The sequence below is a fragment of the Colobus angolensis genome, unplaced genomic scaffold (genome assembly GCF_000951035.1).
Source record: "Colobus angolensis palliatus isolate OR3802 unplaced genomic scaffold, Cang.pa_1.0 Scaffold56, whole genome shotgun sequence".
NCBI lineage: Eukaryota > Metazoa > Chordata > Mammalia > Primates > Cercopithecidae > Colobus > Colobus angolensis.
Genome location: NW_012119154.1, coordinates 6,083,252 through 6,109,890, shown reverse-complemented (window position 1 = coordinate 6,109,890; position 26,639 = coordinate 6,083,252). Strand labels below are relative to the sequence as shown.

The 26,639-nt window shown below is 42.3% G+C and overlaps 2 protein-coding genes across 5 annotated transcripts in view; one reads left to right on the top strand and one right to left on the bottom strand.

Moving 5' to 3' along the window:
• UBP1 (upstream binding protein 1 (LBP-1a)) overlaps positions 1 to 7,706 on the top strand; it is a 52,381-nt gene extending 44,675 nt beyond the window's left edge. For both annotated transcript variants that reach the window (XM_011961554.1, XM_011961553.1), the window contains 3 exons: positions 2,572 to 2,714; positions 3,420 to 3,471; positions 5,673 to 7,706. In XM_011961554.1, the coding sequence (XP_011816944.1) occupies positions 2,572 to 2,714; positions 3,420 to 3,471; positions 5,673 to 5,710 (233 nt within the window). In that variant the 3' untranslated portion in view covers positions 5,711 to 7,706. The remainder of the gene's footprint in view (positions 1 to 2,571; positions 2,715 to 3,419; positions 3,472 to 5,672) is intronic.
• A 1,281-nt stretch (positions 7,707 to 8,987) lies between these two features.
• Positions 8,988 to 26,639, bottom strand: part of FBXL2 (F-box and leucine-rich repeat protein 2) — a 101,350-nt gene continuing 83,698 nt past the window's right edge. For 2 of the 3 annotated variants that reach the window (XM_011961555.1, XM_011961557.1), the window contains 10 exons: positions 22,493 to 22,561; positions 22,298 to 22,393; positions 21,951 to 22,077; positions 21,731 to 21,805; positions 20,227 to 20,357; positions 18,215 to 18,275; positions 17,400 to 17,444; positions 16,808 to 16,864; positions 11,385 to 11,597; positions 8,988 to 10,128 (listed from right to left, as the gene is read on the bottom strand). In XM_011961555.1, the coding sequence (XP_011816945.1) occupies positions 10,021 to 10,128; positions 11,385 to 11,597; positions 16,808 to 16,864; positions 17,400 to 17,444; positions 18,215 to 18,275; positions 20,227 to 20,357; positions 21,731 to 21,805; positions 21,951 to 22,077; positions 22,298 to 22,393; positions 22,493 to 22,561 (982 nt within the window). In that variant the 3' untranslated portion in view covers positions 8,988 to 10,020. The remainder of the gene's footprint in view (positions 10,129 to 11,384; positions 11,598 to 16,807; positions 16,865 to 17,399; positions 17,445 to 18,214; positions 18,276 to 20,226; positions 20,358 to 21,730; positions 21,806 to 21,950; positions 22,078 to 22,297; positions 22,394 to 22,492; positions 22,562 to 26,639) is intronic. The other variant, XM_011961556.1, reaches the window with a different exon arrangement.

Here is a 26,639-nt window from a genome sequence, read left to right as displayed (position 1 = left end):
TGCTGTGTTAGGAATGCCAAGTTGCTCATGAGGGAGCCTTGACCGCAATGAGAGGTGGCAGCTCTAGGGCCAAGTCCTTGGGAGAAGAGGAAGCTGGCATTCTTTCTCAGTTATTACAGCCACACTGTGGGTCTCTTTTTCATGTGGCCCTTCATGCTGGAAATATGTAACAAGTGGAAAACCTAGCTTGAATGCATTGATATCTTTCTGGCTTTTATTTTTTTGTCAGATTTGCTGAAATGATGAATATAACACTGGCAGCTTAACAAAAAAAGCAGGAGGGTTTTTCTTTCCTTTTTTTCCCCCCATTTTCCTGACTAGGGATGGGGAAAACTCTTAGAGTATAACATATGTGCAACAGTGCATGCATGTAATAGTCCTAAGTGTGTGGACTTGTCACTGACAAGTGTTCGGCCAGCACTGTGCACCTTGTGTGTGGCACCTTGTCTGATGCTGTATCTTTAGCTCATTGTAAATAATACCAGACAGTATCTTATCTCGGGAGGGCTTCTCATCCTGAGCGTTTAATTGTATGGTATAGTGCTAGGTTAGGACAGAGATAAAAATCTTGGCCTCTCCCTCTTCTCGCCTTTAAATACAGCCCTTAAGCATTTTAAAATGCATATATTTTCTCATTTGTAGTATTGATATATGTTAATATTTCCTTCTTTCCATACTCTGAAGTAGAACAAAGGTAACACGCTCAGAACTTTTCAACAAAAGATGTATTAATGGCATTCAGAGATGCAGTTATTTGCCATAATAATAGATAGAACTCTGAAAAATATTTTGTGATTTGAATTTTACTGAAAAATTGGAAGGATAGCATCACTACTCTGAACTTTTGTATTTGGTATCATTTTGACTTCAGAAGCTCTGAATTTTGAGATTATACAGATTCTTAAAGGATAAAAATTTAAAGGAGCTCTCCGTGTATCATCAGGAGCTTGTACATCACTTACATATGGCCAAGATTATAATATTTTGGAAGGTGTGTCCTCAGACATGAGTGTTTGTGGAGGGATGTGGGGAAATACTGGATATTTTCCCATAATCAGCAGACTTCTTCTGTAAAGGTCAGGTAGTAAATATTTCCATCTCTTTAGAGCATACATAGGGTCTCTCACATTTATTCTGGTTGTAGTGCTAAAATAGCCATAGACAGTATGTAAATTGTAGATAAGGCTGTTCCAGTAAAACTTTATTTAAAAAAAAAAAAGTGGAGGGCAGGAATTGGCCCACATGGACTGGGGTTTGGTGACACCTTCTCTAGATCATTTCTATAGTCTTACTATAATTTTAGTTCCAACTTCTAAGTTTTATGTAATGGAAAATTCTGGGTTTCTATACTTACAAACCCCTTGTTTGGGGAAGCAAAGTTCTCAGTAATGATATTCCCGAGCCATGTCTGGCTTTAATCAGTAACTGAGCAGGACCTACAAGAGTGAGACTCACTACAGATGTACACTCTGCAGATACCTGCTAAGTTCTGTGTAGCAAAAATGCAGAACACTGGATGGAATGTGGCTGGGGCTTTCTGTAAGGAAGCATCACACTTTATTGTTTGTATTCTTAGCTTTTCATGTAGTATCTTTCATATTAAAATTTTTGTGGGGGAGGGGCATATACAGATAGCTTTTATTCCTTAGGATAATTCCTAGTAGTAGGATTACTGGATCAAAAACTGTGATGCTTAACTGGGTGTGATGGCTCATGCCTGTAATCCCAGCACTTTGGGAGGCCTAACTGGTTAGACTGCATGAGCCCAGGAGTTTAAGACTGCTTCGGCAACATGGTGAAACCCTGTCTCTACAAATAATAATAATAATAATAATAATAAATTAGCCAGGCATAGTGGCATGTGCCCCCACCATAGCCCCAGCTACTTAGGAGGCTGAGGTGGGGAGGACTGCTTGAGCCTGGGAGGCAGAGGCTATAGTGAGCTGTGATTGTGCCACTGTACTCCAGCCTGGGCAACAGAGAAGGACGCTGTCTCAAAAAAATGAACGAAAAGAATGTGACTCTTTTAGGGTTCTTTTTGTATATTGCTAGGAATACATGAAGTATATATTATTTTTAAAAACAGCTTTCTTCAGGCATAATTTACATACCATAAAGTCCTCCCATTCTAAGTACATAATGGTATTTTAGCAAATTTAGAGAGTTTGGCAGCCATTGTCAAAATCCAGTTTGAGTTCCATTATTTCAAGAAGATCCCCCATGTCCATTTGCAGCCAATTCCTGTTTTTAAATTTTGAATACATGAAACTATATTCATTGAATAAAAATATAAAGAAAAATTCAAACCAAATCTTTTTGTCCAGGGATTTCTGTTAATGTTTATTAAATTATATTTCTGGATATAAATAATGTATTCTTACGTTTTAGATTGGTAGTTTGAGATTTCAAGGTAGTAAGATGGGGAAAGAAAGAGTTTATTCCCATTTAAAATGTTTTTTACTTTTTTGGTACTTTGAAAGGTGTGATCTTTGTACAGATCCTACAGATCAGGTAGAAAACAGATCAAAGATCACTGTTAAAATGCTCTTCTGTTTTTTTTTTAAATTTCAGTTTATCATGCAATCTACTTGGAAGAAATGATTGCCTCAGAAGTTGCTCGAAAACTTGCGCTGGTGTTTAATATTCCTCTCCACCAAATTAATCAGGTTTACAGACAGGGTCCCACTGGTATTCACATTCTTGTTAGTGATCAGGTAAATCAAATCATTTGTTTTTCCTTTTCACACTGGTATTTACTTTTATACATGTAATTGTAGAACTGTAGAAAAATTCTGTGACCTCTTTTGAAAATACTTATGAGAATCATTTCCCGAGAGTTGGGAATCACTTTGGAAGAACTTATAACCATGAGTTACAGGCATCCTAGTGATAACATGGAATACAAGCCAAGGAAAACTGGCTTAGCTTCCCCCCAGCCCTTTAGGATGCAGCCAGTTACTGGGGGACTCTAGGATAGTGGAAGGCTTTGGCCTGTTTTATGAGGTGAGTCACTGGATGTGTTTTCCTTTTGTCTATTATTTGATGACTAATTAAAAAAACATGTAAGATATATAATTTTTCCCCTAGTGATTGGTGGCAAGCAAGTAATAATAGAAGAGCACTTTATGCAATTTTTGTTAAGAGTCATCATCCACTGAGGCTGGCAGGGGATGTGCCCCTGTGGGTCACACGGGTGACCGACCAGGTCTCTCAGGGACCATTATGGACAGGCACAGTGAACACAAGGCAGTGCAGCACGTGTGCATCTTTGCTGCCTCACACTGCCTTCATGAATTATCGTTTTGGCCATTGAGTCCTGTATTTGTGTGAGAAGAGTATTTACTGTTTTAAAATCATTTTTAGTTAAGAAATGACAGTTGGATCTTAATTGTACTTACACATTTACTTTATCCTTCTAGATGGTTCAGAATTTTCAAGATGAGAGTTGTTTTTTATTCTCCACAGTAAAAGGTACTTTGCATGTGTGTGTGTCTTCAAATGCCAGAGTCATGAGAGATGGTGTGTGCCTCTAATTTGTGCCTCTCGTGTGTTTATTCTTTAAAATGATGGCTTTACTTATTTTAAGAAGAAAGTTTGATAAATGAATTGAGAATATTTCTAGTGGTAGAAATTAACAAATAAGGAAGAGGAGTCAGTCTTTCTAGATGATTGGAAAAAAAAATCTCAATTCATTCAGCCAACGTCTTACTGAGCACTTTGTGTCAGACACTGTGCTTCTGTCGCTCAGTGGATCTTGAATAAAACAGAATCCATGAAACTCCTATTGGGGAAAGCAAACCAAAATTGGCCAAGAGATACACAAAATTACCAATATGTTAAGTGCCATGAAGGAACAGGAAAGTGTGGGGTACTTATGGATAAGGGAGATCTGGGTTGAGGGGAATGTGAAGCTGTAAGGTAAGGCTTCTCTGAGGAGGTGTCATTAATCCTGAGACTTGAAGAATGAGAAGGAGCAGGAGCTGGCCATAGCATGAGCATCCCCAGGCAATGTGGGGCTGTGTGCAAATAAAACACCTGGCTTCTTTGAAAGCTTGGCAGTGGGCCATGTAGCTGCCATGCTGTGTGTGAGGATGAGCTGATCAGGGTGAAGCAAAGCAGGAGGCCGGGTCCGGCACGCGGGACCGGGTGATGATGGTAGTTCGGATTTACTTGAAACGTATTGGGTTGTCACTGAAGTTGTTCGAACAAAGGAGTAGTAATGTGACTAGATTTTTCTTTCACTTTCACAACTCTGTGGAGACAGATGAGAAAGTGGCAAAATGAGGCAGGAGATACCCAGGTGAAAGGTGGTGGTATCTTACAGATTTATAGACAGGGCCCCATTGGGCTGCACATTTGAGGGAGGAATAGTTCTGACACCTGGTTTTCTGTGGAAAGTAACTGGGCAGATGGTGATTTCATTGAAGAGGTAAGTATGGTTGGGGCAAATCAACCAGGAGTTTGATTTTGGATATGTAGAAATGTCAAGTAGGCAGTTGACTGTTACCACTCTGGGGTTCAGAGAAGAGGCCTGGTTTGAGATGTAAATTTGGAGGCCTTCAGCATATCAACAGTCACTCAAAGCTGTAGAAGTTGTTAAGGTCATTTAGGGAGAGAATGTGAAAAGAGAGCCAGGACCAGGCTTAGGTGGCTCCCACATTAAAGAGGAGGGATTCCTAAATGTAAAATTTGAGAAGAGATCATACATTCATAGACTGTTTTAAAAGTCAGGTGAGCTAAGATCCAAATCCGGTCTTAGCACAAAAGCTGCCCCTAGAATAGGGAGATGTCATGTGTGTCAAGTATCCCCAAACTACTGAAATACTGATTTTACTTTGCGCCTCACATGTTGCATATGCCATCAGGTTACCTGCGAGGCTGAGTTTTAACTCTGAACTGGTTCACTCTAACTTTTACTTTCAGAAACATCTTTAGCCTAGTACCCTTCTGCTCAGTCTTTTGTTCTCACAGCAGTAGAGTTTTTACCTTGCGTAACTGACAATGTCTAAAGAAGAAAACATAGTATAATTGTATAGTTTTGTTTTGTGGAACCAGTAGACGTTTTCTGGTGTTAGAAATCGTAGAATCTCCCCTCTGATCTCAATTTACTGTGTTTTTTTTGGTTGTTGTTCAAACTTTGTCCTCATGAGAAAAATCATTTTTTAATGAATGCCTATATTGCTTCTATTTACTGAGAAACACTAGGCAAAAGGAATGATACATTTTTAAAATGTTTGAAATCTCCCTCTCAGTGGCTCAGAAATTTTTCTGGAAAAGATAGATGTATGCATTTGCATTTGCTCCCTCGGGTCCTCTGCCCTGACACAGTATATTTCACCTGTTCTGCTTCTAGTTCTTCCTTCCCTTATGGACAACACTGTTATTATTGTGTGTCTTGCTAGATGTCCCCCTACCCCCAGAACTGGCAGACGATGTTGGAATGGGGGCATTAATAGTGGACCAGGCTTCGCAGAATGTCTAAAAAGGGAATGTGTACATGAAGTGTTTTGGGGGAAGAGGAGCTAGAGCAAGTTAATTTGCTTGTTTCTCTAGAATCATTTAAAGGTAACCTCTGAATTGGGAAGGGAGGTTGTAGTTGGCAGGGAGTTTTCCATTTAATAGGCTTAATTTCCTAAGCCTGACTGAAGAAATATTTCTTTCCTTTTCTGCAGCTGAAAATAGTGATGGCATCCACATAATTTTGAAGTGATGTCTTATATAGACTGAACTATATTCAGTACCAAATAGTCACGCTTAAAAGTGTGTGAAGACTGAATCCAAGAAGTCTTGGGATTGGATTTTACCATATGAAATGTTTCATATTGAAAACACAAGATGACCTTTCTAATGAGCTGTATGAGAGGTGAATCTCCTCACTGTCACTGCCATAGCCAAGCATCCTCATGAGAGTGAGCACATCGGCACAGCATGCATCCAGCTCTGGAGGCCACAGTGCAGGCGCATAGCTGCCTGCTGCTCTGGCAGAGGCCAGTAAATACAGTTCCTAGAAGCAGCCTTTGCTGTCTTTTTACACTGTATGCGGTTTGGAAATGAATGTAGGAACTTACTGTGGGCATTTACCTTTCTGTGCCAGTTTGGCTTTTATTGCCTGAACCTTATGCTGACCTGGAGAGGAGTTGGGGGACAGTGCTGTTTTGGGGCCAGCAGTGAATCTGTTTGCGGAAAGATGTGTTGTGCTGATGTGGCCGTTGGTGGTCAGGTAAAAGGCTCGGCACCTTCTTGGAAGAAATCATGTCTAAGGGTGTACGTTTGGTATGATCATGCCAGATTGGAGAAGATCCAAGCCAGGAAGATGGGCTTTTGAAGCAAACTGCATTATCAGGAGTACCTTGGTGAGAGGATCAGTGTAAATCCTAATAGGTACAAAGACTTTTGTGTTTTGGCTTTGTCACAGATTTATTGAAAAACTTTTTTGCTTCTGCTTCCATTTTTAGCATTTTAGTTTCTGGTTTTCATTTTTGGAGATTCCTTGCTAAACTCGTGGTTTTTCTCTCGTTTTCTTCCCTCTCTCCCTCCATCTCTGACCACCCCCCACCCCCACCATCCTATTAAGCATTTTTTAAAGCCCTACCCCAGACATTGGAAATAGGTGACCCAAGTAGGGGGAGAAAGTATTATTGTTGATAGCTTCTGAATAGGTGTTCAGGGATCTTCATTATGAACAAGATGAATTTTTTCGTGGAAACACTAGATGTTATCAAACACTAAAATGTACCATACAAATCCCTTAAGCCTCTCCTCAAATACTGAGCTTTAGTACAATCATGGATAGACATTCTGGTGATGATTTAGGGGCTTTTTATACACCACGTAATAGCTTCTTTCTCTATAAAAAAGAGTGCCTCTTTCATAAAACCAAATGCTTGTCTGCTAGCATACTTTTCAAAGGGAATCCACTGTTTTCTCACTTTCCTCCCATATCTCCGTCCTTCGTCCAAAACCTTCCCAGAACCCATCAGCAAGCATGTTTGAGGCCTATGGCGTAGGGGACTGAATGTTTTTTTAAACTTCTATTCCATTTTAATTGTAGGATCTCTGTCCATATACCCAGGTGTCCTTATTTGAATGTACTATTTGGTCCTCATCTGTGTTCAGGCAAAAAATAGGAAATGAGTAATTTTGAGTTTGTAATCTCTCCCGGAAGACAAACTACTTCAGTGGGTAAAAGCTTTGACATGTTTTATTCATAAAGGGGGTTAATTATTTGCTACAAAGAAGCACGGTCTATTTTCATCATCGATTTGAAAGTATCTGTAACTCCTATAGATCCTATAGGAAAGGATCCTATAGAAAGCGCTCTGCTTTCCTGGCTGACTTTTTGCCTTTGCTTTTGTGTGACCACATGTTTCCTGTACCAGTCACTGGGGAAAGAAGTGAGTTTATCTCTTGTTTTAAAAGTTTTGCTTGTCTATTTAGCATTCCTTTTTGGGTCTCAAGATTTATGGAACAATAAATGTCATTTAATGCTGTGTGCTTATTTTGAATTCCTCATCAGGTTTTAGAAGCGGGGTAAAAATACTTAGACGCTTATGAGACTCAAATTTTACTGCGTGGCATTGAACATGAGTTTGTCCCCGTGAAACAGGCTAAATAAATCTTGGCACCAGCAAATTTGTTACTTTGTTTTTTTAATAGTAGGATGTACACATTTCAGTATAATAAATGTTTTCTGATTGTTTTGCAAATGTGTGTCTCATTTAAAATCCCACTTCCTGCTTCTGTCACTTCATGTCCTAGAATCAAGGAGTTTCCCTGTGTGTGTTCTGAGCCAGTCTAAATGTAATAAGAGGTTAGGCGCATAGTTTTTTCCTTTTCAGTTTATTTTCTCAAAGCTGATGCAACTGAGGATATGTTATTCCAGCAACTGTTCCAGACTTTAAAAGGAAGCAAAGCTGATTTTCTTACAAGAGGTTCTCCTGTTTTTTGTAAATGAGGCCATGGGTCATTGAGCATTGAGTCCAGTAGCTGTGATTGATAGGTTGTATCCTGGCTCAAAAGAAATCATGTATAGAAGGCTCTGGTCATTTAATCTTTTTGTTTTGTTTTGAGACAAAGTCACTGTTGTCGCCCAGGCTGGAGTGCAATGGCGTGATCTCGGCTCACTGCCACTTCCGCCTCCCGGGTTCCAGCATTTCTCCTGCCTCAGCCTCCCAAGTAGCTGAGATTACAGGTGCCTGCCACCATGCCTGACTACTTCTTGTATTTTCAGTAGAGACAGGGTTTTACCATGTTGGCCAGGCTGGTCTCAAACTCCTGACCTCAGGGGAGCCACCCGTCTCGGCCTCCCAAAGTGCTAGGATTATAGGCGTGAGCCACCACACCTGGCCTGAAGTTAATTTTTTTTAATAGAAACTCTAATTCATAATCACTGAAGCGAGTCTGTTATATGCTCATTTATTGAAGTTGCTTCCTGCATCAGTCTTCCTCCCCCGTCTCCTCCACAACAGTAGGTATAAATGTATATTTAAGGAACTGCTATGGTATCCACAAAATTTTTAGACCAAGGAATGCTGGAATATAGCATAAGGCAATAAAATGTTTACTCTGATAATCGTGCTAAGTCCATTTATGGGGAGATATATCTATCTGCTTTCCCTTCCTAGAATGCTGCCGAGGTAATATATCCTTAGAAACACTTCTAAAGCTGCCCAATAAAGGTATTGCTAGTCATGGGAAAACATCGTTTTTGCCGTTTTACTTACGTTTCTCATGAGCTTCTGGCCCTTCAGTTTGGGGGAGTAGTGGTTAGGAAGGGCCAGCCACCATGAACACCTACGTTTACAAGGAAGGTGGTGATAGTTTCTTAATAAAGATCACACATATGGACAGCATGGAGCAAGAATCAACCACAGCAGACAGTAGGGTCATTTTACCAGATTTCAGATAACATCATGAAGGTCTGCATTTGGAAAATGGTTTTGCTTGGATGTGTCTGCCATAAAATCATAGCAATAAAACCCTCCGACTTAATTTTTTTTAAAGCATTGCAATGGTTTATTCAATTTTATGAGTCTAAAAGGTACCAACACTTACTGATCTGAGTTTTAAGTCTGTAAAACTTTTGAGTAGCTATGGTGTAACCTGATTTCTAAGATTGCAAAATAAGCTTGAAAAAAAAAATCACATCCATTTTACATGCATCCATTCATTACTTTTAATTGATTATACTACAGATAACTTAAGCCTTAGTTCTTTTTCTTTAAGGTTCCCCCCAGTTTTATGAGAGGCATGGACATAATTAGCTTTTTTCCTTTAATAAAAATGCATTATGTGCTGTAGCATACACCAGAGCTTCTACTTTCCAATCAGGCAACACAGACTCTCTGAGCTGCTTTTGTTTTTGGTCCCTGGAGGTGTGTATGACAAGTTGACAGAAACAAAAAGGTGAAGACCCTGCTCCACCCAGTATAGAGTCCTCTTTTCTTTGGTGTCTCATGGAAACCTATTAACATGCCTTCCACATAAGTCTCTACATATAAAACTATCAGGCATTATGAATTTGCAGTACAGTCACTTTGACAAAGTTGCTATTTTATCTTCAAAGTGGAAAAGTCCTGCTAATCAAAATGGAATTGTTGTGAATTAAAGTAGGCCACTGGCTTAAGTATCAGGTAGAAAATCAACAGCCTATTTTTTCTGCTCAGTTTGTGCTAACACTGATGGTCTTTTTGAGGAGTGCTGATAATGCCAAGGGTAGAACTTTTGTACCTAGGTAGGTACCAATCTCTTAAGAGATCCAGGTTTCTGGCATGGTCCTAGCTGCATTGAAACCACTTGTCCTGTGTTAACTGACACAAGGCTTTGATTTGATTGTTTCACAGCAGAATAAAGGTGAGAACTATCACCAGAGTTACTGCAATCCATACAGAAGTCTTTTACCTGTAAATGCCTTTCCCAATGGAGAATCAACAGATTGGGTGATGGTGGAGTAGGTCAGGAAGACTCAGGTCTTCTAGAGGAAGGGATGCCTCATCACCCCTTGGGCCCAGGCAGCTGCTGTCAGAGAATGACACAGCACCTGCACAGTCGCTGTCCACTTCCTGCCACTGCTGTCGGTGGGGTGACGGGAGCAAAGTAGGCATGGACTTTGACATGAGGGAGCTGAGCCTGGAAGGATGAAGAAAAAAGTGGAGTCTTTACACTGGTATTTTTAGGATTATGGTCATAATTCTAGTCCGCTATTAAAAATCTTCACCTTAGTCAGTTCAAATAGAATTTATGCTATAGATTGGAGCTACTCTTGTTACTCCCCCAACCCTCTGCCCCCGCATTAGTACCTTCTAAGGATAAGTGAAAACGTTAATATACTTCGATATGTTTCCACCCGGGGTAGTAACCAGCCCTGTCTGCAAACTAAGTGAATGTTCTCTACAGCTGCAGCACCCTGGATGGGGCTGTTTTGATATGTAAATGCAGTTGCCTAAACTTAAAGCATAATCAATAAAACAATGTAGGTGAACTACATGGAAAAAGCCAAATTCTGTTAAGCCCTCTTACCTGGAAATTAGCCAAGAGAGTTCTACCTCCCACTCATAATGACCTTAAATTGCTTGCCTTTAACACAGGCCTTTTTTCTTTTTTTGAGACAGTTTCACTCCTGTCCCCTAGGCTGGAATGCAGTGGTACAATCTGGGCTCACTGCAACCTCCTCCTCCCGGGTTCAAGCGATTCTCCTGCCTCAGCCTCCCAAGTAGCTGGGATTACAGGTGTGCACCCAGCTAATTTTGTATTTTTAGTAGAGACGGGGTTTCACCGTGTTGGTCAGCTGGTCTCGAACTCCTGACCTTGTGATCTGCCTGCCTCAGCCTCCCAAAGTGCTGGGATTACAGGCATGAGCCACCGCGCCCATCCCAACAAAGGCTTTCTTATAAGGGCTCCGATCACCAGACTGGAATCTCCATCCCAGACCCAACTCAAGTTGAATCTTCCAGGGCAGAGTCTAAGCAAGAACATTTTGATGAAGTCTATAAGGTGACACTATTGTGCCAGATCAGTTTGCATAACTTGCATAACAGAGAAAACGGGTGTTGATTTATTTTGAGATGGAGTCTCACTCTGTGGTCCAGGCTGGAGTGCAGTAGTGCAATCTGGGCTCACTGCCTCAGCCTCCCGAGTAGCTGGGATTACAGGCACCCACCACCACACCCAGCTAATTTTTGTATTTTTAGTAGAAATGGGGTTTCACCATTTTGACCAGACTGGTCTTGAACTCCTGACCTCAGGCAATCCGCCCACCTTGGCTTCTCAAAGTGTTGGGATTATAGGTATGAGCCACCACACACCTGGCCCCAGCCTGATTCTTGATGTTTTCCTTTGTTGCTTAGAAATGTCAGGTGTGACCGACTCCCCTGCCCCACACCTACCCGCATCCGCTTGATGCCTGCACGGGTAACCTGCTGGCAATCGTACAGCTCAAGGCGCTCCAGGCCTCGGCAGTTCTCTAGGTGTTCCAGGGCCACATCAGTGATGAGGAGGCAGTTGTCCAACTCCAGTACTCGCAACCTCTCATGGCCACAGGTGCTGTTGCTCAGGTGCAAGATCCCATCATCTGTGATGAGTTCACAGTGGGACAGGCTCTGGAACAGGGAGACATGAGTAAATGTTTGCAGGACCCTTATTCCAAGGCTCAAGTCCTAAAAAAAAGCTGCAATGGAATGACACAGCAAGAATGCCCTCAGCAGATGCCAGCCCCTGGACTTCCCAGCCTTGAGAACTATGAGAAGTTTCTGTTCATTACAAATTATCCAGTCTGTGGTAGCAGCACAAAACAGACTGAGACATTTAATCAGGCAGTGAGGACCAAACACAAAGCCTTGGGGCCATTTGGTTATGGGTTTGCTACACTGGGAGTGGCTTCTCTCTTCTAATTGTGTAAAGATGGAAATAAAATTTTCAGGGGAAATTTCAGAGTTTACCCTCTTGACAGCAGTTTTATTGGCCAGTTCTCCATTTGAGGGGATGCAAGTGAAATCAGTGCATCTAATGTCCTTGGTCATTTAAAAAACTGCATAAATAGCTGTGACCCAGAGATGTACTGAACATCTTTGAAGGTTATAATCAAATAGACCTTGAACAGTGTGATCTGACATTACTGACTTCTCTTGGGTAAACAGTAACGGTTGCAGAAGATAAATTCAGATGAATATTATATAGCCAAATGACATTTGTGTAATTCTCTTAAGTTCTCCATATCAAAAACAGTTTCAGACCTGACAGTTTCTCCCAATGCATATCGAATGTAAGATTCACCCCACCATAAAAACTGGAGAGGCAAAAGTACTGCATCAATGTCCCATTTGTTCATTTGTTCCTTCAAATATATGAGCTCCCACTCTGTCCCAGCCCCCACGGGTGCAACGATGAGTAAAAATATACTTTTCTGCACTGGCGGAGCCCAGACTGGAGAGTCTAGAAAATCAAATAATGCTAATCTTTTAAACTGAAGCTGAGATGCTTTGACAGCGTATGATAGCAGGATTTGTCCTGGGGAAGAGACCACTGAGTTGCTATTTGAAGGATTAGGAGCTAATCCTAGGAAAGAGAGCAAAGAGTTTGTTGTGTGCAAGGCCCAGGGGTAGCAGGAGAATGGCAAGTACTGTTTAGGAAGAAGGTCAACATGTAATAGGTGGGAAATAAGAGGACTCATGTAGACGCAGATGGATTTGGGGAGGTAAGGGCCAGATCACAGAGTCGTGTAGATTATGTGAAGAAATTTGATTCCAAGGTCAGTGGGAGGAGTTGTAAGGAGAATGTGAGGTTACAATTGTTTTTCAAAAAAGATGGAAAATAAGTGTTGGTGAGGATGTGGAGCAACTGTAAGTCTCATATGCTGCAGGGGTTATTTCGATGTTTCTGACTGAAATGCATACATGTGTTAACCAAAAAACACAGGAATACTGGCTGTAATAGCCCCCAACTAGAAGCAGTACTCAAATATTCACAAGTAGAGAAAGGATAAATAAATCAGTGTCCCCATGCTATAAAGCCGTGAGAATGAACAATATACAAGTACGTGTAACAATGTGGATAAGGAAACCAGATGAGTATACATGATGGTTCCATTCATATCATTTAAATAAAGTACAAAAAGAGGCAAAACTGATATATGCTATTTGGAAGTCACGACTTTTGGGGGATCAGTGATTGAAAGGGAGCAGAAAGGGCCTTTCCGGGGTCATGATGATGTTGACCTTTGATTGGGGTGTATTCAGTTTATGGAAATGCATTGATCTGTACACCAATGATAAATGTACTTTTCTGCATGTATATTTCACTTCAGTAAAGTTAAAATCGAAAAAGCAAACCACTCTGCCAAATTTTTTAGTGCGGAAGTAGATACAGTTTAGGGCAAGTGCAAGGAAATGTCTGAGAGTTTGGACTTGAGTCCTGGCGGGGGAGACCTAAGTGGATGGGTGTAAGGTATTCCTGCAGAATAAAAAATCTAAGACATAGCAGTACTAGTTGTAACAGCCCCAAACTAGAAACTACCACTAGAAACTAGAACTACTGGCTATGTAACTGAGCAGCAGAGTACAACCTCGAGGGAAGAGAAGCTAAAGAAGAGGAATTCTGTTGGACCTTGATACTTGAAAAGTTCTTCTCTGAGCTCGATCTTAATATGGAATATATTTCCTTTCTCATGAATCGAATCACTCTACATGGTTTACATCAAATAGTATTTATGTAATCAATGCTGTTCATTGGTGTTTAGCTTTTAGAATTGACTTATGAGTAAAGCCAGAAAACTGGTTCTTTAGGAGGCTGTTTAAAATTGGTAAATCAAAAAATAGAATTTTGATTACTTACAATAAAATGGAATCAGAAAAAAGTATCTCTCTGTGTATGTATATATTTCATTTTATTTTTAATTTTTATTTATTTATTTTTGAGGTAGAGTTTCCCTCTTGTTGCCCAGGCTGGAGTGCAATGGCACAATTTCAGCTCAATGCAACCTCCACCTCTCAGGTTCAAGCGATTCTGCCTCAGCCTCCCGAGTAGCTGGGATTATAGGCATGCGCCACCACGCCTGGCTAATTTTGTATTTTTAGTAGAGGCGGGGTTTCTCCACGTTGGTCAGGTTGGTCTCAAACTCCCGACCTCAGGTGATCTGCCCGCCTTGGCCTCCCAAAGTGTTGAGATTACCAGCGTGAGCCACCACGCCTGGCCAATTTCATTTTATTTACATATAGATTCACACATATATACGTGTATATTTACAAACAGATTGGAGAAAGATGATGGAGGTGGTGTATGAATGCTAATTTCTCCATTGTTTTAATATAGGGAAATTAAGAAATCAAGAAGTTAGCAGTAATATGAGACTGAAGAGATACTGTTATATTAATGGAAAAACTTAGGTACTGGCATATTCAAGTATTCATAGAAATTTTTAAAAACTGATTTCAGGAAAATCAGAGGGTGCTTGGCCTTTTCCGAGTGAACAGGAAAATCTGCCGCCAACAGGGTTCGCCTAGCAGTGGGGCCTTCTGTGTTAACAACTAACAACACAGTCAATAGTCCCAGCTGTCTGGTTCGGGCCAGTTCTGCAGAGTAGGTGTCATTATTCTCTTTTTACAGATGACGGCATTGTGGCTCAAAGAAGTTGAGACTTGCCCATTATACGCAGCTCAGGCTGGCCTCAAAGCCTTTTCTCCTGTCATGCACTGTCGCTCTCCTCTGGCAGGAGTGATGCATTCTGGAAGTGAGCAGCTTATATCACATTCCTGACTCAGAGGTGGTTAGGGTGGTGGGGCAGAAGATGCAGAATGGGAGGTGGAACTGCTTTTAATTGCCATCAGCAGGTGTCTTCTGCTCCCATGGATGTGGTGTGGATGTGTGTGCATGAAAGAGACAGGGAGGAGAGGGACAAAGAATCACTTTTCATTGCACAAAGAATTTCTCGAGAAGGACAGAAATTGGCCATAGTGGTTATCCCTGTGTAGGGAACATGGCAACTAGGGATTTGCCTCATATTCTTGGTACTTTTTTTTTTTTTTTTTGACAGAGTTTCACTCTTGTTGCCCAGGCTGGAGTGCAATGGTGTGAATCCACCGCAACCTCCCCGTCCCAGGATCAAGCGATTCTCTCAGCCTCCCGAGTAGCTGGGATTACAGGCGTGCACCACCATGCCCGGATAGTTTTTTGTGTTTTTCGTAGAGACAGGGTTTATCCATGTTGGTTAGGCTGGTCTCGAGCTCCTGACCTCAGGAAATCCGCCCGCCTCAGCCTCCCACAGTGCTGGGGATTACAGGTGTAAGCCACCACGCCCGGCCTCCTGGTAATTTTTTAAGTAACTTTTTCTTTTGAATTATTTTTTTTTCTTTTTTTGAGACACAGTCTCACTCTTTCACCAGGCTGGAGTGCAGTGGTGTGATCTCGGCTCACTGCAACCTCTGCCAGGTTCAAGCGATTCCCCTGTCTCAGCCTGCCAAGTAGCTGGGACTACAGGCGTGTGCCACCACACCCAGCTAATTTTGGTATTTTTATTAGAGACGGGGTTTCACCATTTTGGCCAGGATAGTCTCAATCTCCCAACCTTGTGATCTGCCCGCCTAAGCCTCCCAAAGTGCTGGGATTACAGGTGTGAGCCACCGTGCCTGGCCCTCTTTTGAATTTTGTCAATTTTTTTTTTCTGCATTAGTTGATGTGATCATGTAATTTTTCTTCTTTAGTTAACATGGTTGATTACATCAGTCAGTTTTCAAATATTAAACTGCACTTGTGTCTCTGGAGTAAATCCTGCTTGGCCATGGTATTATAATTATTTCTGTATATTGCTACATTCTATTTGCTAATATTTTGTTACAGATACTTGCTTCTATATTTATGAGGAACATCAGTCTGTAGTTTTTTTGGTACAATTTTTGTTTGGTTTTGATAACAGGGTATTACTGGCCTCGTTAAAAAAAAAAAAAGGTTTTGGGAGGCCGAGGCAGATGGATCACTTGAGGTCAGGAGTTCGAGACCAGCCAGGCCAACATGGTGAAACCCTGTCTCTTCTAAAAATACAAAAATTTGCTGGGCATGGTGGTGCATGCCTGTAATCCCAGCTACTCGGGAGGCTGAGGCAGGAAAATAGCTTGAACCCAGGAGGCAGAGGTTGCAGTGAGCCGAGATTGTGCCACTGTAGTCCAGCCTGGGCGACAGAGCAAGACTCTGTCTCAAAATAAAGAGTTGTAAAATGTTTTACTGTCTATTTCCTAAAAGAGAGTGTATAAAATCGATGTTAATTCACATCAGACACAGTGCCTCACACCTGTAATCCCAGCACTTTGGGAGGTCAAGGCAGGCAGATGACCTGAGGTCAGGAGTTTGAGACCATCCTGGCCAACATGGTGAAACCCCATCTCTACTAAAAATACAAAAATTAGCCAGGCTTGGTGGCACATGCCTGTAGTCCTCAACAAGGTTGAGGAGAACTGCTTGAATCTGGGAGGCGGAGGTTGCAGTGAGCTGAGATTGTGCCACTGCATTCCACCCTGGGCAATAGAGTGAGACCCTGTTTCAAAAAAAAAAAGATGTTCATTCCTTAAATGTTTGGTAGAGTTCCCCAACAAAACCATCTGGATCTGGACATTTCTTTTTTGGGAATCCTAAAACTGCAAATTCAATGAAAACAGTAATCAAATATTTAGATACCTTGCCTCCCAAGTTAGCCCAATTAATAGATCTTTGACATCAAGAGAGATGATACCTTACAGAACGAGAACCCAAGCAGCTTCCTGCTGTGGTGGGAGGGCTCTTTCATCTTTTAACAGGTGAATAGTGCCAAAAACCTCAGACTCACCAGGGCTTGCAGCTGAGGACAGTGAATGGAGAGCTGGATGAGTGTGCTGTCGGTTATCTGGAGAGAAACACGCTGTGTCAGTGTGGCTTCTACACCAGAGCTTAATACCTAATCCTGGCTTCTCCTGAACGTGAGAATCAAAAGGTGTAAAAGAGAATTAAAAACTCATCTCAAACACTCCGGGGCTGGGAGCTCCTCTCTTCACCAGCACTCTAAGATCTGCCCACTTCTAGAGACACAGAACTGTTTTTTGGTCTCTCTTCTGGTGCCCCAAGGAGGCTGGGGGCAAGGGACAAAGTGGAGTGGGCAAGGAGGGTTCCCAGGATTCTCCTCTTTGGAGTCATCCCATCACTGGACATGCAAGCTTATTTTACAGAGCTATCCTGAACTTCTCTTCTGTAGTTCTGTCTGATGACTGAGAATGGCCAAAAGTTCACACATCCACTGCCATGGCCTTCACAGGTTTCCAAGCCCTGCCACTGAGTTTGATCAAGGAGGGTCAGGATGACAGCCAGTGTCTCTGGCTGTGCCGCACTAGCCAGCAGTGACTGAGGGGCAGGCTGCCCTGCAGGGCTGTCAGGAGTCTACTCACCAGGATGCATTCTTCAAGATCCATCTTCTCCAATTCGTGGCAATTCTGGAAGAGTCCACAAGACACACCCCACACGTGAGTCAGTGGTGAGGGCAACAATGGTGGCTTGCCCTACCCCTCTGAGTACTGGCCCAGTGTCCTTGTTCTCTTCTATTAAGAAGTATGCCCTGTTCCTAAAGCTACCCAGTAAACCAGCACTTCTGAGCAGCTTCCTTTTGAGTTACAGTGCTTTGGAACTGGGAATAGGGCTGCCTCTGGCTGCATTTCCTTCTCTCAACTTGGAAAGAGAGTTGTCCAAAACCTTCCCAGTGGCTCGCAGACATCAGCAGGTAAATTTTAGCCCTAGCCTAGGCTCCAGGAGGGCATGGGGATGGGGCACGAAGCCACACTGTGGCGGTTGGGTGGAGGTAGCAGAGTGTATCAGCAGCCCCAGGAGGACATGGGTTCCCGACAGCAGGTCCAGAGGGGCCCCCAGTGGTGTTTGCAGGGCAAAGGGTGGAGTACAGCCCAGTTACGAGGAGCTGCTGAGAGGCCAAGTTGGGGTCCATATGAGGAATGGAGTCCACTGCCAGGAGAAGGCTGGCCCCACTTGAGCACACGTGAGGCCCAGACCCTGTACAGAACCCTCTATACGACTTCCCTAGATTTCTGGCTAACTGGAAAAACTACAATACACACCCCAAGGGTTCTACTCTACTTGTGCCTGTCTTTTCTGAAGGTAGTCTTTCTTTTGCACACCCGAAACTACTCCAAGTCACTTTGAATTCGGGAGGTGAATTAAGAGTTTGGTTGTATTCTTTAAATCTATGCCTTACCCGAGCTAAAAGTGTAAAACCTGCGTCAGTCAAATGGGAGCATCGGGCAGCCTCCAAAATTCTGAGGAGAAAGTATACAGGGGAGAAAACGGTACCAACTGGTTAATCATGGAAACACAGAATTTATGATGCATACTTGAGTCTCTTCTGCTCTTTGACATGCTTTTGCTTCTGTTAACAGCCCTTAGGGAATGTGATCTGCCCAAAGCCCCAAAGTTCCAGCCCAAATTTGGAAAGTAAGAATCTTCCTGTTATACCAGCATGTTGTTTTCAAACAGTATTCTAATATTTGTTTTTTGGGTTTTTTGGTTTGTTTTTTGCAAACGGAGTCTCACACTGTCACCCAGGCTGGAGTACTGTGGCAGGATCTTGGCTCACTGCAGCCTCCGCCTCCCAGGTTCAAACGATTCTCCTGTCTCAGTCTCCCCAAGTAGCTAGGACCACAGGTGCCCGCCACCATGCCCAGCTAATTTTTGTATTTTTAGTAGAGACAGGGTTTCATCATGTTGGCCAGGCTGGTCTCAAACTCCTGACCTCAGGTTATCCACCCTCCTCGGCCTCCCAAAGTGCTGGGATTACAGGCCGAGCCACCATGCCCAGCTAATTTTTGTATTTTTAGTAGAAACAGGATTTCATCATGTTGGCCAGGCTGGTCTCAAACTCCTGACCTCAGGTTATCCACCCTCCTCGGCCTCCCAAAGTGCTGGGATTACAGGCCGAGCCACCATGCCCAGCCTTGTTTACTTTTTAAACACATTTAAAATGAACTTTTCTCAACGAAATCATCGTGATATTTACTGCATTTATAGAAATTCCCAGGTACCCTAAAGGAAATTAAAAAAATTTGTAGACAATGAAAAATAAGTTAATTCTCAATTACCCAGGCTTAATAGGGATGGGTGCATGAATAACATTCTAAGTTAAACACTCCCTTACAGCAACAATTTTGACCTCCTTTCTGACCAGTTTTGATCACCCAAATTCCTTCTAAGCAGAAATATCTAAATGATATAGCACCTTCTCTACAACGGTAAGAAAAATTGGTAAAAGCAGAAATATACGATTCTTAAAAGATATAGAACTGGTGTGAGCGTGGGAATGGATCAGTTTCATTGGGAAGTAGAGATTTTTAAAAAGTATCTTTTTTTCTGCCTCTTGGGTAGAGTTTAAGGTTGCTGGTTCTGAAGTCAGTTTCTATTGTTACTCTTGTTAAAATTTTAATATTCATAGCTGGTAATGATAAGCTATTACCTTGAAGATCAGAATACAAATTATTGGGTTTTTTTTTTTTTTTTTTGAGATGGGATCTCACTCTGTCGCCCAGGCTAGAGTGCAGTGGCACAATCTTGGCTCACTGCAACCTCCGCCTCCCGGGTTCAAGTGATTCTCCTGCCTCAGCATTCCGAGTAGCTGGGACTACAGGCGCACAACCACCATGCCCGGCTAATTTTTGTATTTTTAGTAGAGACAAGGTGTCACCATGCTGGCCAGGCTGGTTTCGACCTCCTGACCTCAGGTGACCCACCCGCCTCAGCATCCCAAAGTGGTGGGATTACAGGCGTGAGCCACCGTGCCTGGCCTAAATTATTATTTGTTACAAACAAAACCTTTTTCCTACTGGGGAAGAAGCTAAGTGATTGTGATGTTCCCCTCATTCTTCTGTGTGGCAGCAGGTCTGGAGGACGTGAGGTTATCACTCTGCTCACTATGTGCTCTCTCAGATGCTTAAAGCAGTAACAGGAACAGGTAAATTCGGTGGAAAACTGTGACACTCATTGGAGAAATTAAAGTTTGGATTCACTGGTGGTGGACATTTTATACTCTCCCAGTACATCCTTCAATGAACTGGATTTATACATTGTCCCATCCCAATTTACCCAACAAAAGCCAACAACAACATAACTACTGCCTCCACCACCCCTACCTGGCAAGCCTGTCCTCTCCTGCAGGAAGCCCTCTTGGTTAACTCAGCCAAACTCTGAGCTGCAAAGCAAAAAGTGCGGTGTACTCACTGCAGTCGTGGACAGTTCAAACCCAGCGCTGTAAGAGAGGCATCTGTGAGGTTGCTGCAACCCGAAAGGCAGAGAGCCTGCAGCCGGTGACAGCCCCTGCATATCTGCACCACACCTTCATCAGTAATGCGCTGAGGAAAAGCAGCACAGAAAGAAAAGTCAGAGGACACCAGCAATGTCGAAATGGGAGCAGCAGAAAAAGATCTGCTGTTGTTCAATGAGTTTTGGTTGCTGATTACTAGCATTTTATCCAAATAACTTCAACAAAATAAGAAGTAGAGGGTAGACATGTACTTGTGTTATCTCTGCATAGCTTTGAAATATTCCAGCAATTTAGATAAGACACATGCATCCAGGAAAAAATTAATTTTTTAAATAATACAAATGGAGAATAAAAGTTTAAAATTCCACTTCTCCCTCACTAGAGTCATCAAAATACAGATTTTTTTCATAAAATTCGTAAACTCATAATTTAAAAATCTGATTAAATAAAGAACTTTTGAGGCTTCCCGAGTTTAAATGACATTAACATTTGATTGGATTTCTGCAGATTAATGCTTTAGATATTTACAATATACACATGTATATTTATATTTAATCAAATGTTTTAGACAATAGGAAAATTAAATACATCACAAAATTATTGATACATATCTTAAATTCTATGAATTTGGCCATGAAGATTCAAAATAATATGTTCACTTAAACAGACTACTTGATACAGAAATAAACACACACATCTATATACTTCAAGCCATCAGCCAGTGCTGTCCTATACATAAGTCAAGGTCCTATTTTTGAATAGTCCTGGCCCATAAGGTCAACATTTGTCCAGCAGATACTTTCTGGTTTTTTCCCCACCACCAGGGACTTGAAAGATTTATAATATATTCATTTAAGCTGAATGCAAGGGCTTTCCCTTACCTTTCTCAAAATCTACGTTCCCCTTGAAAAACCTGGTAGGATGTAGCAAAGCATCCTCTTCAATTATCAACATTTACAACGGCAGTGGAGAAGGACCAGTAGGTTTCCATAGGCTAATGTCCTGATGAAAATGCCACCTTGCTCTTGCCTATGCATTTTATCCTTTAAAGCATTTTTGCATGTGTTATTTCGTATTATCCACTGAAACAACGTGAGAGGAGTCATCATCCTCAATTTATAAGTTAAAAAAAAAAAGACACTTCATGTCTTATAACTATTTAGTGACCAATTCACAGCATTCCTCAATAGTGTCCCTAATACTCTATTCAACAAAATCAAGACCTGGTCTATGTTATTTTTAGGGGAGATGTCGGTGGCTTTGTACTGCGTATGATTCCTTTTTGTTGTTGTTCTTCCATCTTGTGCCAAATTGGTAGGTTATATAAGGACACAGGAAGAAAATCAGGGTGTGGCAACACAGCCCATCTCAGCTGCCCCGGGGGCTGCAGTGAGGCCTGGGGCAGACTGCTTTGGGAGACAACATAGAGCAAACGCTGTTCAGGAAAGGCGTGCTACTTACTGAGCAGGACTGCAAGTTGAGGCTCACAAGCTCATGGCAGTAATTCTGAATGTGTTTCAGAGCTTCATCTTCTAACTGAGTGGACAGAGAAAACAAAATGTGACAGCTGGAATCCAGGTGAGGGAACAGTGGGACACCAAGAAAAATGCAAAAGCAGCTCCCTGGATGATGTGCCCACACCTGACACATAACACAAACAGCTGTATCAACCCTCAGGTACCTGTGTGCAGCCCCTCAGGAGCAGGGCTTTCAGGCCTCGACAGCCTCGCACCAGTGCCTCGATGCCATCCTTCGTGATCTGATCACACCAAGAGAGGTTCAGGTACTCCAGGTTTCGGCAGCCCTCACTGAGAGAACAAGAAACAAAAACTATGCGCTGTGTCTCCTGTAGAGAGTTAATGACCAGCTCTGAGTTTAGTACATCACCAGAAATTCAGAAGGGGACACCATGCCTGGGACCTCTTGGAGTCACCTATTTCTTGCTGGATCCAATGTGACCATTAGGAAGGCTTCCAGAATGTTCATAGTTTTGAGTATTCTCTTGACATAAACAATGGGCACTCTTACCTGATCCCCTTCAAGGAGCTGTTTGTAATAGACACACAGGAGGTCAGATCCAGATGTTTCAGCTTGGAACAGAATCTGCTAAGGCTGTAACACGTGCTGAAAAAGAGCAGACGCACTAAAGATATTTTCAACCATGTTTCTTTCCCTTCTCTCTCCCTGTGGCTATTTAGTCACCAATTAATCTTCATTATTTACCTGTCAGTGATTTTTGTGCATCCATTGAGGTTTAAATGTTCAATGTTTCGGCAGTTCTGTGCAAAGGTCCTAAAATGAGAAAACATTTTAAAGCTCCCTGCAAGTTGCTGGACAGCCACTAGAGGGCATATGAAACCATTCACGCTTAGGACAGTGCTCCCTCAAACTTAATTAAAGCGTGTAAGAATCAGCTAGGGTTCTTTTCACAGTGCAGATTCTGATGACAGATCTAGAATGGAGCTTGACAATCTGCAGTTTAAAGAAACTCCCAGGTGATGCCCGTGCTGCTAGTCTAGGGACCACATTTTGAGAAGCAGAGTCCTAGACTACCTGTCAATCAGTTCTCCTTTACCCACAGCTTGGTGAGTCATCACCAAATCATGAGAATAGAGGCCTAGCTCCCTGCTCCCTCTGCTCTACAAAAAAATCAATTTGAAGCAAGGGGGCAAATCTTGTACTGTGCCATGCTGTCACTTGCTTACCCTAGAGCCTTTCCAAAGAAACCATTTTTGGCGATTGATAGAAGACAGCAGTTAATCAGTATCAAGACCCACTCATTTTACTGGTGAGGACATTCAGTCATGAAGAGAAACTTCCTCATTGATCTGTGGGTTGGTAGCAAGGCCAGAAGCAGCAAATTAAAACCCCCTATTCACCACTCACTGCTTAACATATTCAGCAAGGACTAGCTCAGGTCATCTCCATCATTCTGAAATACAGCTTTCAGATGTGCTCCTTCCAACCTGCCCTGGTACAGGTGGGGGAACCAAGCTGGAGCCTGATGGACTGTCTGAGATGAAGAGATGGTGCTGAAAGTCTAGGAAGACCAAGGCCGCCGGAGTTATCTGGCAAGAGCACTAGAGTAAGAGAACATCACAAAGAGAACTCCAGAGATCTGTGGAGGGTGCCCCTCAAGAATTAATCACAGGCCAGGCATGGTGGCTCATGCCTGTAATCCCTGCAATTTGGGAGACCAAAGCAGGAGGATCACTTGAGCCCAAGAGTTTGAGACCAGTCTAGGCAACATAGTGAGACTCTATCTCCAAAACAACAACAACAAAAAGAATTCAGTCCCACACCGACCAATGTACCCATGTGATGAAACTACCCAAAGCCCAAGGCCAGGGAATAAGAATCAACAAAAAGCATTAAAGGAAACAGTAGCCAGAGCTCACCGAGCGCAAGGAATAGTGCCCATTTCTACCAACCAAGAGTGAAAAATGCCACAATTCTTGGGGCATTGGGTAGAGTATTGAGAACAGTCTTCCTTTAGGAGTGGTGCACAATTAGCCCTAAACACTGCTTTGGTACAACCTAACAAATCTTAAAAACAAGACCTAACAGGAACTATTCCCAATTAAGTCAACTGTATCCCAAAGCAAAACTCGAGTATCTATAGGAATACAAAAATATCTGCACCCAACAAAGTAAAATTCACAATGTCTGGCACTGAACAAAAAATTATCATGTTTTCATAGAAGGAGGAAAATATATCCACAATAAAGAGAAGATGTAATCCACCAAAACCTACTCTAAACTGACACAAATAGCAGAAACAACAAAGGCATTAAAAGTCATAATGTTATTGCGTAGAATACATTTCTATGAAGCTAACAAACATTATGTAGACACCTGAAAAAATAAAAGCGATCCAAGATGCAGTCGCTCATGCCTGTAATCCCAGCATTTTGGGAAGCCGAGGCAAGCAGATCACTTGAGATCAGAAGTTCAAGATCAGCCTGGCCAACATAGTGAAACCCTGTCTCTACTAAAAAAAAAAAAAAATACAAAACTTAGCTGGTGTGGTGGCACATGCCTATACTTCCAGCTACTTGGGAGGCTGAAGCAGGAGAATCACTTGAACGTGAGAGGTGGAGGTTGCAGTGAGCCATAATCACAGCACTGCACTCCAGCTTGGGCCATAGAGTGTGAGACTCCATCTCAACAACAACAACAACAACAACAACAACAAAGATATGAAAACCACAATGGCTGATATAAAACTTTATTGGATCTTTATTGGATGAGATTAACAGATTAGGTATGGCAGAAGAAAAGATTAGTGAACTTGAAGACACAGCAATAGCAACTATCAAAAATGAAACACAGAGGGGAATAAAACAGAAAAAGAACAGAGCATGAATGAACTGTGGGACAACTTCAAGCAACCTAATATACATGTGATTGGAATCACTAAATAAGAGGAGACAGAGGAAGGAGGAAAAAATACTGAAGAAATAATTGCCAAAATTTCCCCAAACTTTATGAAAACAATAAACCTTATGGACCCAAGGAACTCAAAGAACTACAAGTGCAAGAAACATGAAGAAAAACACACCAAGGCATATTATAACCAAATTGATCAAAACCAGTGACAGATTAGCCATTCGTGGTGGTGTGTGACTATGGTCCCAGCCACTTGGGAGGCTGAGGTGGGAGGATCACTTGAGCTCAGGAAGTGGAGGTTACAGTGAGCCAGAGTGGCACCACCACACTCCATCCTGGGTGACAGAGTGAGATTCCAGAGACAGAGAGAGGAACCAGTGATAGAGAAAACCCTAAAAACAGCCAGAAAACAAAGCCATGTTGTGTACAGAGAATAAAACATAAGGTGACAGCAGTTTTATCACTGGTAATGAAAAGGCACAGAGGAGCACCATCCTTCAAATACAAAAAAAACAGTCACTATAGAATTCTATACTCAGCAAATTTTTGCTTTGTTTTGAGACGGAGTCTCGCTCTGTCGCCCACGCTAGCGTGCAGTGCGCAATTTCAGCTCACTGCAAGCTCTGCCTCCCAGGTTCACGCCATTCTCCTGCCTCAGCCTCCCAAGTAGCTGGGACTACAGGTGCCCGCCACCATGCCCAGCTAATTTTTTTTGTATTTTTAGTAGAGGCAGGGTTTCACTGTGTTAGCCAGGATGGTCTCGATCTCCTGACCTCATGATCCACTCACCTCAGCCTCCCAAAGTGCCGGGATTACAGGCGTGAGCCACTGCACCCGGCCCAGCAAAAATTTTTTAAGTGAAGGAAAAATAGATTTTTTTAGACATAGAAGAGCTGGAAGAATTAATCAGGCTTACAGTAAAAGAAATGTAAAAAAATTTCTTTATGCAGAAAGAAAATGATACCAGTTAAAAATACGTGTCTACAGAAAGGAATGACTGGATGTAGCAACTACTTGGGTATATACAATTTTTAAATTTAAATCTCTTAAAAATAGGCAGGCACTGTGGCTCATGCCTGTAAACCCAACATTTTGGGAGGCTGAGGCAGGCAGCTCACTTGAGGCCAGGAATTTGAGATCAGCCTGGCCAACAGGGCAAAACCTTGTCTTCTACTAAAAGTACAAAAATTAGCCAGGCAGGGTGGTACATGCCTGTAGTCTCAGCTACTTGGGAGGCTGAGGCACAAGAATCACTTGAACCTGGGAGGCGGAGGTTGCACTGAGCCTACACCATGGCACTGCACTCCAGCCTGGGTGACAGAGTGAGACTGTCTAAAATAATAACAATAATAATAATAATAAATCTCTTAAAAATAGTTTACTGTTAACAAAGGTACTAAGTCTATGAAGTTTATATAAGTAGAATTAACATGTATGACAACAATAGCATAAAGACCAAGTGAGGAGAAATGAAAGTTTTACATAATACAATATGAAGGTAGATTGTACTAAATTAAACATGTAGTCAATAAACTCTAAAGCAATGACTAAACATATGAAGAGTTATAGAAATGAAGCGAAAAAAGAATATAAAATGAAGTCATTAAAAAACACTTAATCTCGGCCAGGCATGGTGGCTCATGCCTGTACAATCCCAGCACTTCGGGAGGCTGAGGTGGGCAGATCGTTTGAGGTCAGGAGTTTGAGATCAGCCTGGGCAACATGGTGAAAACCTCTCTCTACTAAAAATACACAACTTATCCAGGCAAGGTGGCCCATGCTTGTAGCCCCAGCTACTTGGGAGGTTGAGGCACGAGAATCGCTTGAACGCAGGAGGCAGAGGCTGCAGTGAGTCGAGATTGTGCCACTGCACTCCAGCCTGGGCAACAGCGCAAGACCCTGTCTTAGGTAGGTAGGTAGGTAGATAGATAGACAGACAGACAGACAGACAGAGAGCAACTAGCTAGATAGATCGATCATT